This window comes from Somniosus microcephalus, chromosome 5 (genome assembly GCF_052327205.1).
Source record: "Somniosus microcephalus isolate GS21.2 chromosome 5, FLI_Smic_1.0, whole genome shotgun sequence".
In the NCBI taxonomy this organism is placed as follows: Eukaryota; Metazoa; Chordata; class Chondrichthyes; order Squaliformes; family Somniosidae; genus Somniosus; species Somniosus microcephalus.
The window spans coordinates 179,436,966-179,458,182 of NC_140991.1; the positions used below are offsets into that span (position 1 = coordinate 179,436,966).

Genomic DNA, 21,217 nt, shown 5'->3' on the forward strand with positions numbered 1-21,217 from the left:
TGAAGCACCGGATTAACTGTGATCTTGAAGTCTCCACAGATGCGGACCTTCCCCGGTTCCCCTGGCTTGTTACTCGATGAACGCTTCATGACGAGAACAATGGGCGTGGCCCACTCACTCCAGTCCACCTTAGAGAGTACTCTTGAACGTTCTAGCCCTTCCAGCTCAGCTTCCACAGCAGGTCGTATCGCATAAGGTACTGGTCTGGCTTTGAAAAATTTTGGGTTTGCATGTTCTGCAATCTTGATTTTTGCCTTAATTCCTCTCAGTGTTCCCAGTCCCTGTTGGAACACCTCTTTAGCCTCATCCAATATTCTGGACAATCGTTCAGGTTTGACATCTTTTTTCCCGGAATCTACCGTTATTGCGTTTAGGGAGTGCCAGTCCATATTTATTTTCCTGATCCACTCCCGTCCCAGGAGTGGTGGACCTCCGTCAGGTAGTACATATAAGTCCATTCCTTGGTGTTCTTTGCCCTTGTGTACCACCTTGACTTTTATCTTTCCGATGGGGTATACTCTTTGCCCCGTGTATGTCTGCAATACTATCTTCGTATCCCGTAGGGGAATATGTTTGAATAACCTTTTGTAATCTTGCTTATTCATGACCATCAACGCCGATCCGGTGTCCAATTCCATCTTCATTTGGACTCCTGCAATCTGCAGTGTGATCCAGATAGTTTGTCGGTCAGCTTCCTTACTCACATTGTGAATTCTCAGACTACCCAGTTCCTTGCTGTTGGAGTCTGAATCCGAATTCTGTTCACCCGAACTCTTCTCAGCCACCTTATGTACATTCCTGCACTTTTCCTGCGGTGACTTTTTGTTGTTGGTCTTCTTTCCTGACCGGCATACTTTAGCTATGTGACCAAGCTTGCCACATTTTCTACATTCTTGGTTTTTAAACCAGCATTGGTTCTGATCGTGTGTTGTCTTCCCACAACGATAACATTTCGTTGTACCCGAAGCCATTTGATATACGCTGAGTACCGCTGCCTTCAGCTGCATTTCCGCAGTGCCTCTCGCTGCGGCTTCGTGCGATGCTGCAATAGAGACAGCCTTATCAAGTGTAAGATCATTCTCTTCAAGCAGCCGCTTTTGTGTTCCTTCTTTCGACAATCCACACATGAATTTGTCTCTCAGTGCCTCTGTCAGACTTTCCCCAAACTGACAGTATTTCGCTAGCTTACGCAGTTCAATTAAATACTCCGCGTTTCTTTCCTCTTTCAGTTGCGTTTTTGCATAAAATTTAAATCGTTACGCTAACATCAGCGGTGTGGGGTTCAAATGATTCTTCAGGACATCAACAATATTAGCAAAAGTCTGATCCGCCGGTTTAGCTGGTGATAGAAGATGCTTCAATAGCCCGTATGTCTTCGCACCCATTGAGTTTAGTAAGGTTAGTGCTTTATCTTCATTTGATATTTTATTTGCCTTACAATATATCTCTATGCGTTCTACATACGTGGCCCAATCTTCAACATCGGGATCGAAATCGTTGATGTTACCACGCTTAGGCATCTTCGCAACCTTCTTGAGAAACACAAAGAAATTTTTCTTTTCTTTTTTTTTCCAAAATGTCGGTTTCCCGCGCTTGTCTTCTTCCCCTGCCTACGAAAATGGCGGCTTCCTGCGTTTACCTTTCTCCCCCCGCTGGCTGTAATGGCGATTGCCGTATTGCTGCGTTCGCCCTCCCCAGCGGTTTTCGAATCGTGCCTCCCAGCCCCTCTTGCAGTCCGGTCCTTTCCCCCGGCTGCGGCTGAGTTCTCCGCGGTTTAAAAAAAAAAAAATTCTCCCGCGCCTTACGGTGACCCGGTCGCTGCACCTCGCGGCCTCGGTAGCTGCCCGGCCTTTTTCACCGGTCGTGGTCGAGCTCTCTCTCGACGCTGTTGCGTCTCCCAGCCCGCTTGCAGCCCGGTCTTTCGCACCGGCTGCGTTTACATTCACCGCGGCTCCCGTGCCTTACGCTGCCCCAGTCTCAGCGCCTCTGGCCCCGACTTCTGTCCGGCTCTTTCCCCGGCCGTGGTCGAGTTCTCCGCCCTTATATTCTCCGTTTTTCCCTCCCCTACTTCACAGTCAACGTTGCCGACTGGCTGCTCGTCGCTGATCGGCTTACCCACCACCGTGATAGAAGGGATGATCACTGCCTGTTGCTGATGGAAGGCTTCGTGTCAGAATTCTTCCTTTGCTCTGCAGACCCGAGTCTTCTCTCAGCAGAATGATGAGGGCGGATGCCTCCTCTCGACGCCCGTTAAACTGCCTTGGATGTATCTCTGCCGCAGGGTAAGATCGTACTCGTCGCCACTGTTAAGTCTGTGTGTTATATTGAGAATTACTACACAGACCACAAGAGTAAACTTTAACAGGTCTTTACTATTCGAAGGTCAGGGCGGAACTGCCCAATAAATCATTACACAGCACTTATATACCGGTGTGGTCACCACCGGTATTACAGTATACAGCAGCCAAGATAAAGTAGTGCAACCCTTAAAATAGTTCTCTTAAAGGTGGAACGGTTACATACACTACAGGGTCGGCATTAACGGTCATGAATAAGCAAGATTACAAAAGGTTATTCTCGCACATTCCCTTGAGGGATACGGAGATTGTATTGAAAACATACACGGGGCAAATAGTATACCCCAAAGGAAAGATAAAAGTAAATGTGGTCTACAATGGTAAAGAAAGTCAGAAAATGGACTTGTATGTGTTACCTGATGGAGGTCCGCCACTACTGGGACGGGAATGGATCCGGAGAATAAATGTGGACTGGCATTCCATACAAGCACTGACTGTAGATGCCTGTAAGGAGGACGACGTCAAACCTAAACGACTGTCCAAAGTCTTAGACGATGCTAAGGAGGTGTTCCAACAGGGACTGGGAACACTGAAAGGAATTACGGCAAACATCAAAGTTGAAGAACATGCAAACCCAAAATTTTTCAAAGCCAGACCGGTACCTTATGCGATACGACCTGCTGTGGAAGCAGAGCTGGAAGGGCTAGAACGTTCAGGGGTACTGTCCAAGGTGGACTGGAGCGAGTGGGCCACACCCATTGTTCCTGTCATGAAGCGTTCGTTGAGCAACGAGCCGGGGGAACCTGCGAAGGTTCGCTTCTGTGGCGATTTCAAGATCACTGTTAATCCGGTTCTTCACACGGTGCAATATCCGCTTCCGCGGATTGAAGATATCTTCGCTTCGCTGTCTGGTGGGAAACACTTCACCAAGACAGACCTGGCGCAGGCGTACCTACAGATGGAAGTTGATGAAGCATCACGCCAGTATCTCACGATCAACACACATAAGGGCTTATATCGGTATAATAGACTGGTTTTTGGAGTGGCATCGGCTCCAGCGATTTGGCAAAGGGCCATGGAGCAGGTATTGCAGGGAATCCCAGGCACACAATGCAACCTGGATGACATCCTGATTACAGGAGATAACGATAAGGATCACCTCGCGAATTTGGAGCAGGTGCTCATCAGATTGAAAGAATATGGGCTCAGAGTTAATCACCAGAAATGTGAGTTCTTTCAAAAGCGAATCTCGTACTGCGGCCATGTCATTGACCAGGAGGGGCTCCATAAGTCAGCTGACAAGATCGAAGCTGTTGTAAAAGCTCCTGCACCGGAAAATGTATCCCAGTTGAGGTCGTTCCTTGGGTTGGTTAACTATTACCATAAGTTTCTTCCAAATTTATCCACGGTGTTACACCCGCTAAACACTCTTTTGCAAATGGGAATACCATGGAACTGGAGCGATGATTGTAAGCGGGCTTTTCAAAAGAGCAAGGCACTGATCACCTCTAAGGAAGTGTTGGCTCACTTTAACCCAACGCTGCCTATTCGCTTAGCTTGTGATGCTTCTCCATATGGTATCGGGGCAGTGCTCTCACATAAGTTTCCAGATGGCTCGGAAAGGCCAGTCGCGTTCGCATCCAGATCATTGACCTCCGCTGAGCGCAACTATGCTCAGATAGATACGGAGGCTCTCAGCCTCGTGTGGGGAGTTAAGAAATGTAACCATTACCTGCAAGGCCAAAAGTTTACGCTGCTGACAGATCACCAACCGTTGGTTTCCATTTTCAACCCTAAGAAGGGTGTTCCGGTAATGACGGCGCAGAGGCTTCAGAGATGGTCCCTTTTCCTAGGGGCACATCAATATGATATTGAATTCAAAGGTACAAAGCAACATGGTAATGCTGATGGGCTGTCGCGCCTGCCACTACCTACAGCGGAAAAGGCACCGGCAGTTGACCCTGTCGAGATATTTCACTCGACCATCATCGAATGCTTACCAGTCACCAATGTGGGTATTGAGAGAGAGACCTGAAACGACCCGACACTGTCTCGGGTCTACGACTTGACAGTGAAGGGATGGCTAGCACATGGCGAACCACTGTTACCAGCATTCTCAGCCAGACGAGAACAGCTGTCCGTATGTCAAGGAACATTGATGTATGGAACAAGGGTGATTATTCCTCCTAAATTAAGGGAGAGAGTTCTGAAAGAATTGCATGAAGGTCATCTGGGGGGAGTCAAGATGAAAAGCCTTGCTAGGGCTTATGTGTGGTGGCCAGGTATCGACAAACAAATAGAGGATCTGACTAAAAGCTGCTCAGGGTGCCAGAAAGTTCAAAATGCACCTCCAATTGCACCGCTGCATCCATGGGAATGGCCTTCAACCCCATGGCAACGTGTGCATATCGACTTTGCAGGTCCATTCATGGATTCCATGTTTTTGATAGCAGTAGACGCACATTCTAAATGGCCAGAAGTGATTAAGATGTCGACCACTACCTCTGAGAAGACGATCGCAGTTCTAAGAACCATATTTGCAAGGAATGGGTTGCCGGAACAAATATGTTCAGACAACGGACCACAGTTCGTGTCAGAAGAATTCCAGAAATTCATGAAAAAGAATGGGGTGAAACACTATACATCTGCCCCATATCATCCGGCTACAAATGGGTTGGCCGAGAGATTTGTACAAACGTTCAAAAAGGCGATAAAGGCCATGAGCGAAGACCATATTCCACTACAACATAAGGTGGACAATTTCCTGATGGCGTATCGAAATGCCACGCATGCAGTGACAAATCAAAGCCCTGCCATAATGTTCTATAACAGGAGGTTGCGGTCCCGGTTGGGTTTGTTAAAACCCAATGTGCGAAGGGAAGTCGAAAACAAGCAATTCCAGCATGTAAATAACAAGGCCAATCGTAGTTTCGAAATAGGACAACCAGTGTTGGCCAGGGACTATAGGGATGATAAATGGCAATCCGGAACAATTCGTGCCCGACAAGGACCCTTGATGTACACGGTAGACGTTGGAGAGAACGTAATACGACGTCATGCTGACCAACTTGTGGAATCGAGAACAAGGGTCAACCCCATGTCTACGGCAGAGACACCAGTTGAAGAATTTATTGAGCCTGTAGCATCTACCTCAGACTCGAACGTACATGATGATGTTCAATCCATAGGAGATCAAATGGATGAGTCATCCCAGCAACGAGAACCAGAGACCCCTGAAAGGCGTTATCCGGCCCGGATCAGGAGGCCTCCTCAGAGACTGAATCTTTGAACAGTTTTGTGTGAAAATTGTATATATGTTATCCATGTAATGTTTAATTTGGGGTGTACACTGTTACGCTAAAAGGGGAGGAATTGTAGTGTATGTAACCTGTACCACCTTAAGAGGATACCTTAAGGTGATGGACTACTTTTTGATGGCTCCTGCGGAGCAAAGTGTATCCCAGTTCAGCCCTGACCCTCAATCACTAAAGACCTGTTTAATTACTTCTGTAGTCTGTGTCCTGTTATTCAGCATAACTACATTTGAAAACACAGACTCAACACTTAGGTCATCCCTCTCTATTGTGCTAATACCATCAGAGCCAACCCTCCACCTTTTCCCACCCTCCTGTCCTTCCTAAATGTCACGTACCCTTCAATATTCAGGTCCCAATCTATGTCATCCTGCAGCTATGTTTCTGTAATGGCTATCAGGTCATATTTATTTATTTCTATTTGTGCTATCAGTTCATCTGTTTTGTTTCAAATGCTATGTGCATTCAGATGCAGAGCCTTTAGTTTTGTCCTTTTGTTATTTTTGTAACCTCTCGCCTTATCTGTTGATTTACTCTTAGATTTGTACTCTCTATCCCTTCCTGTCACGGTCTGTTTATCATTTCCCATATTAATACCTTTCTCTCTTGCCTTGTCTCTAATCTTTGAATTACCACATCTTCCCAAATTTGATCCCATGCCCCCAATATTTAGTTTAAAGCCCTCTCTACCGCCCTAGTTATACGACTCGCCAGAAAACTGGTCCCAGCACGGTTCAGGCGAAGACCGTCCCAACGATACAGATCACACTTTCCCCAGCACTGGTGCCAGTGCCCCAGGAATTGAAACCCATTTCTCCCACACCAGTCTTTGAGCCAATCATTCATCTCTCTAATTCTATTTACCCAATGCCAATTTGCTTGTGGCTCAGGTAATAATTTCTTCACCCAGAGAGTGATGAACCTGTGGAATTCTCTAGCACAAAAGGCAGTTGAGGCCAATTCATTAAATATATTCAAGAAGGAGTTAGATATATTTCTTAAGGCTAAAGGGATCAAGGGATATGGGGAGAAAGCAGGGACAGGGTACTGAATTTGGATGATCAGCCATGATCTCATTAAATGGTGGAACAGGCTCGAGGGGCCAAATGGCCTACTCCTGCTCCTATCTTCTATGTTTCTATGTTTCTCCTCTTCGGCTTCCTCCTCTTCTGCCTCTTCTTCTTGTCTTCCTCTTCCCTCTGTGAGCAGATGCTGTAAATGCGAAATGACAGCATAAAATGCTGGAAATGCTCAGTTGGTTAGGCAGCATGTCGACCTGCGACGTGAACTCTGTTTTTCTCTCCAGGGATGTTGTGTGACCTGCTGAGCATTCGCAGCATGTTGTGTCTTCTCAAAGGCCTCCATTTACCATCCGAGCCCTTTCAAGTGTCCAGCAGCACGCCCTACACACTTAAAAAAAACTTTTCACATCTATTGCAGCAAGCCACCACTGCAATAAAATCAAAAAACCCAGACCAAACCCTTTAATTCAAACTTACCTGAAGATGTGTGTGTGTTCCTTCAAGAGGTGCAGACATCGCCACTGTCAGCCTGCTTAGGACCCAGCGCTGAATTTAGTGCTAGGGTCGAAGTTTGCGTTGGTGACGTTAAGTCGGCATTGCACACCGATTGACGTCACCACGCCGCCATTATTTTTTACAGGGTGCTGCCAGTCACCGGCAGCGCAAAGGGGAAGAGGAATATGGCAGCAGCCGTGGGACCCGCCACCAGCTGGTGAAAGAGCGGCAGCCGCCATTTTTATCGTCATTTTATGATGCTATGGAGTGACAGTAGGTACATGAACTTCTAGCCCAGTATCTCAAATTGTTTATAATGCTCCATCCAGCGACCTTATTGTGTGACCCTACTGATGGATTTTAAAGTAGGAAGGTGCTTTTAGGAATAGTCTGCCTTTATTGTCACGTTTTCTAGCACAAACGTAGGGTATTTTTTATTTTTTTAAAGTTGTATCAGAAAAATATTCATTTAAAAATAATAATCACAGCAGTTCAAATTGAAATATCTCTACTGTCTAGCAGTGATTTGGACTAATCTACAGGAAACTTTCGTTTAACCGGAGGTTAAATGTCCGGAAAGCTCTATCCACCGGCAAAATTCAGGAGTCGGTTCAGATAAGTTTTTTTACTTCTCGTTGCTTTTTTCCTCCAGTCGTGGCTCTGCAAGGTCTAGCTGAAGCTGTTGCTTAGCTACAGAGATGCTTGCAAGCTACGCCGACTGTTTTGAAGCTGTAGCTAAGCAACAGGGTTTGTTGCTTCACACGGAGCTCAGAAGCTCCGTATGTTTTAACATTAGCGCTGGTTTCTCCGGCAGTTTTGATGGAACGGCAACGGCTCGGTCCCGTCAGTGCCGGATACCAGAAAGTTTCCTGTATATAAAATAATGTTAAGTTTAGTAACACAGATATTTAAAAAAAGAAGAAAGACTTGCATTTATATAGCGCCTTTCACAACCTCTGCACATCCTAAAGCGGTTTACAGCCAATGAAATACTTTTGAATTGTAGTCACTGTTGTAATGTAGGAAACGCGGCAGCCAATTTTCACACAGCAAAGTCCCACAAACAGCAACGTGATAATGACCAGATAATCTCTTTTTTTTCATGATGCTGATTGAGGGATAAATATTGGCCAGGACACTAGGGATAACTCCCCTGGTTTTCTTCGAAATAGTGCTATGGGATCTTTTATGTCCTTCTGAGAGAGTAGACAGGGCCTTGGTTTAACGTCTCATCCGAAAGATGACACCTCCAACAGTGCAACACTCCCTCAGTACTGCACTGGAGTGTCAACCTAGATTTTTGTGCTCAAGTCTCTGGAGTGGGACTCTGAACCCGCAACCTCTGACTCAGAGGCGAGAGTGCTACCAACTGAGCCATAGCTGACAATTAAAACACTCCAATTTTTTCCCTTTTCTCCTGATGGCACTAACTCTTGCTAGCATATGATATTATGTTCACTAGCTTCTTCATGTATGAGCTTAGACCGTGAGTGTTGGCTGAATATTCTACGTTATCCTATCCTGACGTCCATGCAAAAGTACCTTTCAGAACAAGTCACCAGGCTCCCTTAAATATGCGTCCCTGGCTCATTTACGTTCCTTAGCTCAAGGAGAGTTGAGTGCTCCAGCACAGCACAGCCCCATCTGAGATTAGCTCTCCTTTGATCTAAAACCCGTTATCAAACCAGTTCAGCAAAAGCTTGTGAAAATGAAGGTGGCAAATTGAAATGGAAATTAATTAAACATATACCAACTATTAAAATTGTGATCTAGTTATGCTTTTGCAAGGTTTTATTTTCACAATGTGTGTTTGCATTAACCTTGGTTTTAAGATCATTTTGAATGACCAGTTGTCACTGCGTTCTCTTAGTGTAGCTGACATGTTAGAAGCAATACTTTCCAAACTTTGAAGACATTTCAATTAGCAGAGAAATCAATGTCTGGAAGAATATTTTCAGCCTGGCACTGGTCTGTTGCCATGGCAACTCCCAATAGAGGATTGAAACTTGGATGCCAGTGCTGAAATTCTATTACAAAAATCTTTTCCAGTGCATAGTTACAGAATAAGAAATATTAAACACTATTGGACAATTAAATATTATGATGTCTTGGAAAGGTATGTTTTTCTGTGTTAAGAGTGCCTTCTGTTGACTCCCTTCCACACACCAGACTGCTTGGTCAATGCCTTGAAGTATACTTTGAGTATACTTCTGCCGAGAATGTCTCTCTCCTGAAATGCTTGACTCATAAGAAACTCAAAAATGGCACATCCATTAACAGGGTTCCATATTTTGATATAATTTTCAAAACTGCAATAAACATAGACCTTACACTGTATAGCTACTGTATAGCCACTTTTAGAGTGGCGTTACTATAGCTGCTAACCAAAAGTCCATACATTTCCAATATTTTTTCATTCTATTGGTATCACTTATAGCACTGTATTCATAGAGATCAGACTGTCCTCACTCCCCTTCATGAAAATCCTCTTCCTCCTAGTGGGGGATTAGAGGATAGCATTTATGTTGCATTTTACTGAATAGCAGTGGTGCCCAACATAGTGGGGGAGTTGTAATTTAGCAATGTGAACTTCATTTAATTAAGCTTCTTAGAAGAGAAGGGCAATGTTGTGGTACCACAGTTATTTAGTTATCCAGTATTGGAACTTGAAAATGGCAAGGCCTATTACTCACTTAAAATATAGACAGATTTTAGAAATATATACACTCACATGCACAGAGCATATTCTTTTTTAATTCATTCATTTTATTGTAGAATGACAGGTTGTGGGGTATGGGGAGGAGGAAAGTTTTGATTCAAGCCATCAATTATATGTAATACTAGCAGGGGGTGCCCGGCGTTGCCAGGGCAATTTTGGGGCGCACGGTCTCCCTGCCCCTGTCTGTCCCCCCTCTCTCTCCCTCTTCCCCTCTCCCTGTGCTGTCCTCTCCCTCCCTCCCCTCCCCCTCCTTCCCCTCTCCCTGCCTAGCGCCTGAGGCCCGGTGCCGTTGTGATAGCGGCCGTGCGGGGCCTAGCGCTTGAGGCGCGGCCGGGCTGTCGGGCCGCGACGGACCCGAACTGAGCTCCCCCGCGGATCGCGCGGCTGACGGCCGGCCGCTGCCGCTCCCCCGACCGCTGTGTGTGTCGGGCCGAGTGGTTGCAAGGCACGGCCCGAGTGAGGCCAACTTACCTGCCGCTCCGGTGGGGCTGGAGCGGGATTGGGAGCCGCAATGTGGGGGTTTCTTTTGCTGCTGCTGTCCCTGTGGGGATGGAAAAAATGGCGGCGAAGTTTAGGGAGACTGGAGGATTAGGACCCGCCCGTGACACACTGATTGGTCAACCATCAGGTGAGTGAACTGTTGGATTGGTCAAGCAGCACATCACTCAATGCTAATGAGAGGTAATTGTAAGAAATCACACAACACCAGGTTATAGTCCAACAGCTTTATTTGAAATCACAAGCTTTCGGAGCGCTGCTCCTTCTTCAGGTGAAGTGGAGAAATGCATAAAGACACAGCTTATATAGTCAGAGAATCATGTCAGATGTTTACAGGTAACCTTTCCAACTGCCATTTATCACACCTCGGCAGAGAGATAATCACAGCAGTCAAAGGTGTGAATGGTGTCCAAACAAGTCAGTCAGGGAAACATTACATCAAAGAACAATGAGGTGGGGTCACAAGGGGTCAAATATTGCAGATGCTGGGGTCTGTATGAAAAACAAAAAAACAGACAAAAAACATTTTTTTTGACTGGAAATCACAGCAGGTCCAGCCGCATCTGTGTAGAGAGAACAAGCCAATGTCGACTCGAGTCTGGATGACCCTGCATCAGGTGGGGTTACATGTAGCGTGACATGAACCCAAGATCTCGGTTAAGGCCGTCCTCATGGGTGCGGAACTTGGCTATCAGTTTCTGCTCGACGATTTTGCGTTGTCGTGTGTCTCGAAGGCCACCTTGGAGAATGCTTACCCGAAGATCGGAGGCTGAATGTCCTTGACTGCTGAAGTGTTCCCCGGAGCGGAGAAACTACGCCATGTTCTTCGCAGCCTTCAACATGTCATCGATGACGACGAACACCTCGCTAAGGCCATCCCCACGCCTCCACTACTCGCTTTCAAACAGCCGCCTAACCTCAAACAGACCATCGTTCGCAGCAAATTACCCAGCTTCCAGGAGAACAGCGACCACGACACCACACAACCCTGCCACAGCAACCTCTGCAAGACATGCCAGATCATCAACACAGATACCATCATCACACGTGAGGACACCACCCACCAGGTACATGGTACATACTCATGTGACTCGGCCAACGTTGTCTACCTCATACGTTGCAGGAAAGGATGCCCCGGAGCATGGTACATCGGCGAGACCATGCAGACACTGCGACAACGGATGAACGGACACCGCGCAACAATCACCAGGCAGGAGTGTTCCCTCCCAGTCGGGGAACACTTCAGCAGTCAAGGACATTCAGCCTCCGATCTTCGGGTAAGCATTCTCCAAGGTGGCCTTCGAGACACACGACAACGCAAAATCGTCGAGCAGAAACTGATAGCCAAGTTCCGCACCCATGAGGACGGCCTTAACCGAGATCTTGGGTTCATGTCACGCTACATGTAACCCCACCTGATGCAGGGTCATCCAGACTCGAGTCGACATTGGCTTGTTCTCTCTACACAGATGCGGCTGGACCTGCTGTGATTTCCAGTCAAAAAAAATGTTTTTTGTCTGTTTTTTTGTTTTTCATACAGACCCCAGCATCTGCAATATTTGACCCCTTGTGACCCCACCTCATTGTTCTTTGATGTAATGTTTCCCTGACTGACCTGTTTGGACACCATTCACACCTTTGACTGCTGTGATTATCTCTCTGCCGAGGTGCGATAAATGGCAGTTGGAAAGGTTACCTGTAAACATCTGACATGATTCTCTGACTATATAAGCTGTGTCTTTATGCATTTCTCCACTTCACCTGAAGAAGGAGCAGCACTCCGAAAGCTTGTGATTTCAAATAAAGCTGTTGGACTATAACCTGGTGTTGTGTGATTTCTTACATTTGTCCACCCCAGTCCAACTCCGGCATCTCCACACAATGAGAGGTAAGATTGGTCAACCACTAATGAGTGGATTTTTGAACGTTTTTTGTATACTGTCCAAACAATTTTTGTCTGATGAAAAAGTAAATATGCCCACGAGAGTCCCCTAACGATAAGCTTTCTTTCGAACATATAGGTACGCTCTATAACTTTTGATTGTATAGCTGGACAGACAGACAGAGAGACAGACAGAGAGACATACCGGTTTATTATATATATAGATTTAAAGCACAATTTTCAAAATTGATTCAGATCAAAATGTAATTAGTTAAAAACAGGAGCCTAGAAATTGTTTATAGCCCAAAAACAGGCGGTGTCATGGCCCAGCGCTATTTAGCTGCGTCAGTTCAAAGTGGTCTAGGTAGCACACAAAATTCGTGCTCAGTGCTCATTAACATTGATTATAATGCTGATCTCAGTGCTAAAACCGCTGCTCATTGGCTTACCGCTCAACAGGTGGGCCAATATCAGATCCAGTCTAATTCCAAGTCATGTTTGGCCTCGGCTTTCTCCACTACTTAAAGGGGAGGCTCTTTCATGCAGCAGCACCTCATTGTTATTCCATTTGGAGTGCAACTTGGAAGCAGAACTGACTGGGAAGAGATGGCTGAGCGGCAGCACAGGTAGAGAGCAACACGGTTCTCAGACGCAGCTCTGGAGGCACTGGTGGTGGCTGTGGAGAGGAGGCGAGCTGTCCTCTTCCCACAAGCTGGTAGGAAACCATCGGCCATACATGTAGAAGGCTCTGGCAGGAGCTATCTGCTTCCGTGACGGCCAACAGCGTGGACACCAGTTCCTGGATCCAATGGCGCAAGAAGTTTAATGACCTCACACAGCAAATCAAGGTGAGTGAAGGCTTCAGCAAATGCCATATCCCACCATCTTCACCACAAGCCTCACACACTGCTCAATGCACCACACCCCCATCACTCCCCTACCAACAATCTCTACCTATCACCACTCAGACCTCACAATCAGAGCTTCACTTCATCCTCACAACCTTGCCACTGCTGCAACGCTCACATCCACAGCTCACACCTTGCACACACTGACAGCTATTCAGCTATGGCAGGCACATTACCCAAACACATTGCACCTCACTCACACACTTCCCTTTCTGTTGCAAGCTAAGACCGCACACAATTGTCAGGAGCAGCGGCAGACAGGTGGGGAAAGCCGCAATATAGACCTTGAGCCAACTGGAGGAGCGAGTGCTCGACATCATTGGAGGGGAAGTCACTGAGGCGTGGCAATGGGTGCAGTTGAAACCCTTGGGGACAACAACGGTATGCTCATTCCTAATCCTTCTTCCCACATCCCACTTCCCCCTCATGCCACAATCTCTTCTCAGTTACAAGCTGCTGATGCTGTATGCTTGCATATCTTGTTCTTGCACCCCCGCCCCCCACCCCCCCACACCCTCACCACAACCCGACCGTTGTGCCTTTCTGCTTTCAGATAACCAGCATCACTGCATCTGACACTCACAGACACCAGCTCAGAAACTGGCACTGCGCATAATTTAGAGGGTAGTGTAGATGCAGGATCTGCACAGGGTGAGGCACCGGGCACGAGTGGGCTGTAGCAAGGCCAGGGGGATAGAGTAGCTCGGGGGCCAGCTCCCCAGAGGGCAAGTTTGCGCGTGAGCTCTGCTGCACACGACACAAATGAGGACCTCAATTGGGCAGCCTAGAGAAGAAGGGTGATAGGCATGCACACCGAATTGCTAAGTGTAATGGCAAGCCTGCCAGAGAGCCTCAACGCAATGTCAAGGAGCGTGGAGGAGTCCATCTCCAACATTGCACGGGCCTCTGCGCAGAGCTTGGAGTCCATGATTTCCAGGCTGGAAATGATAGAAAATTCCAGGAAAGACCGTGTCAGCACAGACCTGATGCTGCGTTTGATGGACGATGTCATGGCTGCCATTGCAGCACAGGCGGAAGCGACCCAAAGTCTTAGTGCTGCAGCGGAAGGACAGACCGCTCTCATGAAATCTCAGCTTGCTGCCATCCAAGCTCAGACTGTTGCCATCGTGGCTGGCTTTCCCAGTGTCAAACGGGGCTTGCAGTGTCAGGAATGATCCAGGTTCTGCCTCGCCTCGCCACCAGAGGGCACCGTGAACTCTTAATTGTTTCCTTCTTTCTTCCTAATCGTACTCACCTGTGCATGGTTATATGCCTGCTATTTAAGTGGTGCTTAGTTTTATGTCCAGTGCTCAGTCTTGAGTTTCACACTGCCTTGTGATCCTCTTGCCGGCCTGCTAGCCTGTATCTGTGCTGTTGTTATTTTTGTTTGTTTCTAGTAAAGTCTATCTTTGTGTTTGCAACCTATCCTCTGCCTGAGTTTGCCTTCCTGCAGTTGGGTTCACCCAGTGCCACTCGTCACATTGCAGGGTGTCGCAGCAGGCTGGCAATCTGTCCTCCAACAGATTGCTGGGAATGCTGAGGCGCTGCCCGGGGGAGTGACAGTGGGCCAATGGAGCAGGACCCTGCTGACCTCTCTCAGAATGACAGCATTCTTGTTCCCACCACTGCCACTCTGCCATTGCCCTTGCCGCTGCCTGTCAGCCAGCCAGCCCAGACTGCTGCTGCCCATGCCGAGGTGGTGCAGTCTACAGCCGGGCCTTCTTGGTCCAGAGCTGCTCGAGGTTGTCCTGCAAGGCCATCTGAAGTCTCCCCCATAGAAATTCAGCAGCCTTCCACCAGACATGCTGCAGCTACTGGGGGAGCACTTCGTAGGCGCACTAGAGCAGGAAAGGGCACTAAGGGATTGCACAAGAGTGATTAATTGATATAGTATTTGTGAATTGATTATTGATACATTTATTCATTTCAGCTTTGTGCCCAGGAGGACGCTGTGATATTCCATGACAAAGGGATGGTATGATAAGGATGTGGTTGATGAGGATGTGATGAGCAATGGGGATCTGGGGTTTCATTCACTGGAATCGGAGTCTGATGAGACATTCATGGACCGCCTAAGGGGGATTTTCTGCCTGCTTTCGCCCTTCCTCCTCTTCCTCTTCCTCCTCCTCTTCTTTCTCCTCCTCCTCCTGTCCCTCGTCCTCTTGAGGTGATCCCGCAATCCCTGCTGGCAAGGACTGTGCCCTCATGATGGCTCAGTTGTGAACCATGCAGCAGACCACCACAAAATGGAACACCTGCTCCAGCGAGTACTGGAGGGCTCCTCCCGAGCAGCTAAGGCAGCAGCACCGTTGCTTCAGCACCCCGATGGTCTGCTCGATGATGTTCCTGGTGGCAGCATGGCTCTCATTATATGAGTGCTGGGCACGAGTGGTGGGGTTGTGGAGGGGAACCAAAAATGGCTGCTGGCAGCGGGCAGAAGTGCAGCAGTCGTCTTTTTTCTCAATTCGGGCCTTAATGGCTGGCGCTAAACCCCTGAATTTCTAGACCAGCATCTTTACCCAACAAAAGTAAAATTGTAATTCTGTTTCATTTAAGTTGAAAAAGCAGACTGTTGATATGATGGTAGTTATTAAAACTTAGAGATTCAGATATGCTATTTTATAGGTAGGTATTCATGTTTAAAATTAATTTCCATGTGCTTCCTCTAGGCCATAGTTTTTTTGTCACCAGAGGAACTTTTGAAAGAGGAGATTGAAGAGTCCCTGGAACATGTACAAATATGTGTGAAAATCTTCAGAGCTTTTAAAGGCTGTTTCTTGAAGCACAAAGAAAAGCTGGCAAGCTATTACACAAACTTGCAAGATTTCAGACTCTGGGACTTCCCATTATCAATGGTTTTCACACGGTTTGACAGGTTTTTTAACCGTCTAATACAACTTGAGGTAAATGTTACAAACTTATTATTTACCTCATTACTTTTAACACTAGCAAACCTTACATGACATTGCAGAAATTGCGAATGTATAACAGTGGATATATATCTATACATATCTAATTAAAAATCTTACATCTACACACACTTCCCATTTGTACAACTTGACTCCCTGTTGTCACGTTTTTGTCACATTTTTTGTGTCAAGTTTTTGCCTTTATAAATACCTATGTCCACCTTTATAATGGGTGTTGCCTATGTAATAATCACTCTAGTTGTAAACTCTGGCCACCAGCTTCCCAGAAATTGCTCGAAATATATTCTGAATGTTTTTCTCAGTAGTTTCCAGTATCCAAAAAAAATGCTTTAAACAAAATTGAAAATACATATTTCACAATATGATTTACTGTATTCATTAAATTTTGTTGTGTGCTGTTTAATGCCTACATTAACATTTTTACTTGAAGGCTTCAGCCGCTTCCAAAAGCCAAGACTTGGACTTGAAATTTTTGCTTAGAGCTGTAACCCTGTGAGCTGATTTTGGATTGTGCAGTCTGAGCATGTGCAGTGTACCTAATTTTCCAGGATGTATCAGTACCATTGGCCCCGATTTTCCCGAAGGTGCGGGGAATTGTCAGGTTCCCCGAATGTCGGGTTCCGACCCGAATCTAAATGGGTCAGCCAGCTGCACGCAATTGTCCCTCAATTGGCCAATTTATTTCCAGCGTATGGGCACCTTTGCTAAGTGTCCATTTCCAGTCAGAAAGCCCCACAGTATGATGTCATCATTCGTGGTGCTTTTAAAGTGTCCAGCAAGCTTTTCAACCTCTGCAGGCTTCCCAACAAGTCTTGCAGAATGGCAGAGGAGCCTGGCCAAGCTGCCGCCAAATTTGACGAGACGTCACTCCAGACATTGGTGGATGGGTTAAGGGCCCACAGGGAGGTCCTCTTCCCTAGCTCAGGGAGGAAGAGGCCTCCCAAAGAGACCAGGGCTGCCTGGATGGAGGTGGCTGCAGAGGTCAACTCTCAGGGAGTCACCCGATGGACCTGGATACAGTGCAGGAAGCGCTTCCATGACCTTCACCGTACAGGAAAAGTAAGTATGAAGTTTCCATCACCCTCAACCTGATCCCCATTGCCTTTCCCCAACAGCACTCAGCTTCAGCAATCTCTTCCTCCACTTCACAGTCACATCCATGCACCCTTACCCATTCCCTCTCTCTCTATGCTCACCTTCACATAACTATTCCACCATGCAGCCCTCACACTGCCTCTCACTCTGATGCTTGGAACACAACTGACAACACACAGGGAGGGCCCTTGGTCTTGCAGCCTCACACCATCTTTGTCTCCTTCTAAGTATCTATGCTATGCAATCTCTACACTCACTCCTGCACTCTCACTCAAACTCCACTTGTCTCCCTCATTGCAGGAAAAGAGAGCTCACAATAGGAGAGAGCGTGCGAGGACTGGAGGAGGACCACCCTCAATCGCCCACCTGAGCCCCTGGGAGGAAGCTGTGATGGAGATTGCTGGGGCTGACGTGCCTGTGGAAGCTGGGGCAGGAGAGACAGGAGCAAGTCTGCAAGCTGGTGACAGAATAGTTTCCCATCTCCCTCATTGACATAGCATGAGTCGCTGATATGATTCTGAAGCTACATCATTTGAATTTATGAGCATATGCCAAATCCGATGTGCAAGTCGCCTTGGCATCACATCTCTAACTCTTTACTCCCCCACAGGACCATCCGGAGCCCCCATTGCCACTGCCGAGGAGGAAGAGGCTTTGCAGCCAGACTCCTCAGAGGAAGCTCTAGCCTCTGAGGGCGCAGCGTCAGCAGAAGTAAGCGCACCCAGCACCAGCGCAGACACACACATCTCGGGGGGGGGGGGGGCCTTCAGGACATAGAGTAATGTTGTCACCTGGTGTTTCACAGCTCACAAGTGAGCATCAGCAGATTGTGGAGACAGGGACAGCAGTGGAGAGTCCTCGTCGGAGGGCGCAGGCCTCTGCCAGCTCAGCTCAGCTGCATGTCGTCCCTATGGCTCTGGGTCCATCCGCAAGAGAGGAGGTGATGGAACTCCATGCACAGATGCAGGAGTCTCTGGCAGGTTTTGTCTCCAGGGTCGCTGCGAGTGTGGAGCGAATGGAGGAGTCCATCGCGAACATGAGCAGAGCCTTATTGGAGTCATTGGCGCATGAAAACATCACCACGGAAAGGATGGCTACCTCCGTGGTAAAGCTGGCTGCGGCCGAGGAGAGGAGGGCTGCGGCCATGGAGGAGAGGAGGGCTGCGGCCATGGAGGAGAGGAGGGCTGCGGCCATGGAGGAGCTTAGTCGCCAGGGTATCGAAAACATGGTGAGTGCTCAGAATAGAATGACATCTCTTGAGCAGCGCTGGGCATCTATTGAGCACCGAAACCAGACCTTCGTGGAAGTCCCTCTGAGCAGGACTTCCAGTGCAGGGACGGATCCCCATGGTCCCCCTGATGTGCTGCAAGGTGCTCTCCAGCCACTTACAGCCACTGAGGGGGAGCTGACCCATGAGAGGGAGGTTGCTGGCAGACCTCAAGGAAGTGGGGGCTCCTCTCCATGCGCTCTCACTTCCATGCCACTTCAGAGCCCTCGGTCAGAGCCCCGCCGGAGTCCACACCCAAGTGAGATAGGAGTCTCAACCCCTGCACAGCCGCAGGAGCAGCAGACTGCTGGCGAGCCCTCACAGGCTCGCCACCCCAGAGGACGCCCACCAAAGGTTTTGAGACAGGAGCAGCAGCAAAGTAAGCAAGGGGCCTCCACATCTGCTGAAGCCACAGGGTTAGCACTATGTAGGAGCACACGTAAGAGAAAAATAAAGCATCACTAATCACAAGGGTAGTCACTTGGGTGAGAAGTCTTGTGTATACTTTTAATGCCATCACTTTGTTGTACATAAAAAATCTGGTGGCAACTGCTGGAGTTGTGGCGTCTGTCATTTGGCAAATGGGGATTTCACATTGAGGCCTTAGGATTACTTGCAGATGTCAGCAAGCTGGTCCAATAGGTAGAAATGCGCAGGGATGGGCCACTGTCCATGGTCAGTTAAGAAGCAGCGAGGCTACAGTGTTTGAGGTACCAGGCTACGCAAATCTGCGCAGGATGAATGCGTTCCTTGCATTTCGCCCAGTAATGTTCTCGCGCACTGGTGCCGCTGGTTGACGGGCCTCTGCAGGATGCTCGTTTCCGTCCTCCTCCTCCTCCTCCTCCTCCTCAGCATCATCCTCATCCGAGGCGGCTCTGTGAGGAGCCTCTTGGTTCTACGGAATCGGCAAGCCACGACGCTGTGCCATGCTGTGAAGCACACAGCATACCATAACGATTTTGGAGACCCTGGCTGATGAGTACTGTAGGGCTCCACCTGATCTATCGAGGCATCTGAAGCGCATCTTCAGCAATCCGATGGCTTGCTCGATAATGCATCTGGTGGAAATGTGGCTGGAGTTGTAGCGCTCCTCAGCTTCATTGGCAGGTCTCACAGTTGTCATTAGCCAACTCCGCAGGGGATATCCCTTGTCTCCAAGTAGCCATCCCTGAAGTTCGTTTGGCGGACTGAATGGCGGAGTCACAGTAGGCTGGCGCAGTATGAGGGAGTCATGGCAGCTGCCAGGGTACTTGGCACAAACATGCAAAATCTCCTTCTTGTGGTCACACACCAGCTGAACATTAAGGGAGTGGAAGCCCTTGCGGTTGACAAAAACTCCTGGATTGTGATGGGGTGCCCTAAGGGCCACGTGTGCAGTCAATGACGCCCTGCACCCTTGGAAAGTCTGCCAGCTGAGCTAATCCATGCGCTCGCGCCCTCACACTTGCGTGATCTCGGGTGAAATGGATGTGATTGTGTGCGAGGGCAAAGAGGCCATCGGTGACCTGTTTGATGTAAGTGTGTGCGGCCGCCTGGGAGATGCCGCTGATGTCTGCTGCTGATCCCTGGAAGGAGCCTGAGGCATAAAAGTTGAGTGCGGTGGTGACTTTGATGGCCACTGGTAAGGAGTGTCGACCTGGTGCTTTGGGCTCCAGGTCTTGCTGCAGCATTGCGCAGATGTCAGTCACAACCTCTCGCGAAAGTCGGAGCCGCCTTTGGCACTGCTGCTCAGTCATGTTGAGGTAGTTCACCCTGTGTCTGTAGACCCTGTTTGGGGGGTATCTCCTGCGCCGACGGCCTTCCATGCGCTGGCCCCTTCTGGCCTGTGCAGCTTCAGGTGGCTGAGCCGCAGCCTGTCGGTGCTGCTGTTGTTGCTGGATCTGCTGTTGTTGCTGGTGCTGCTGTTGTTGCTGGTGCTGCTGTTGTTGCTGGTGCAGCTGTTGTTGCTGGTGCAGCTGTTGTTGCTGGTGCTGCTGTTGTTGCTGGTGCTGCTGTTGTTGCTGGATCTGCTGTTGTTGCTGGTGCTGCTGTTGTTGCTGGTGCTGCTGTTGCTGGTGCTGCTGTTGTTGCTGGATCTGCTGTTGTTGCTGGTGCTGCTGTTGTTGCTGGATCTGCTGTTGTTGCTGGATCTGCTGTTGTTGCTGGTGCTGCTGTTGTTGCTGGTGCTGCTGTTGTTGCTGGTGCAGCTGTTGCTGGTGCAGCTGTTGTTGCTGGTGCTGCTGTTGTTGCTGGTGCAGCTGTTGTTGCTGGTGCAGCTGTTGTTGCTGGTGCTGCTGTTGTTGCTGGTGCTGCTGTTGTTGCTGGATCTGCTGTTGTTGCTGGTGCTGCTGTTGTTGCTGGATCTGCTGTTGTTGCTGGTGCTGCTGTTGTTGCTGGATCTGCTGTTGTTGCTGGTGCTGCTGTTGCTGGATCTGCTGTTGTTGCTGGTGCTGCTGTTGCTGGATCTGCTGTTGTTGCTGGTGCTGCTGTTGTTGCTGGTGCTGCTGTTGTTGCTGGTGCAGCTGTTGTTGCTGGTGCAGCTGTTGTTGCTGGTGCAGCTGTTGTTGCTGGTGCTGCTGTTGTTGCTGGTGCTGCTGTTGTTGCTGGATCTGCTGTTGTTGCTGGTGCTGCTGTTGTTGCTGGTGCTGCTGTTGTTGCTGGATCTGCTGTTGTTGCTGGTGCTGCTGTTGTTGCTGGATCTGCTGCAGCCTCCTCTGCTGTTGGAGATCCTCTAATGCCAAGAAGGGAAGGAACAAAAGGCCTCCCATGCTTCTGGCAGATGCCTCCGTTGAGGAGGCGCTGAGTGAGGGT

The 21,217-nt window shown here is 48.5% G+C and overlaps 1 protein-coding gene across 1 annotated transcript in view; it reads left to right on the plus strand.

Moving 5' to 3' along the window:
* The window catches only part of LOC147117453 (dynein axonemal heavy chain 11-like), a 196,078-nt gene that overhangs the window by 129,321 nt on the left and 45,540 nt on the right, over positions 1 to 21,217 (plus strand). The window contains exon 7 of the mRNA XM_085988450.1: positions 15,805 to 16,038. Within this exon, the coding sequence (XP_085844576.1) occupies positions 15,805 to 16,038 (234 nt within the window). The remainder of the gene's footprint in view (positions 1 to 15,804; positions 16,039 to 21,217) is intronic.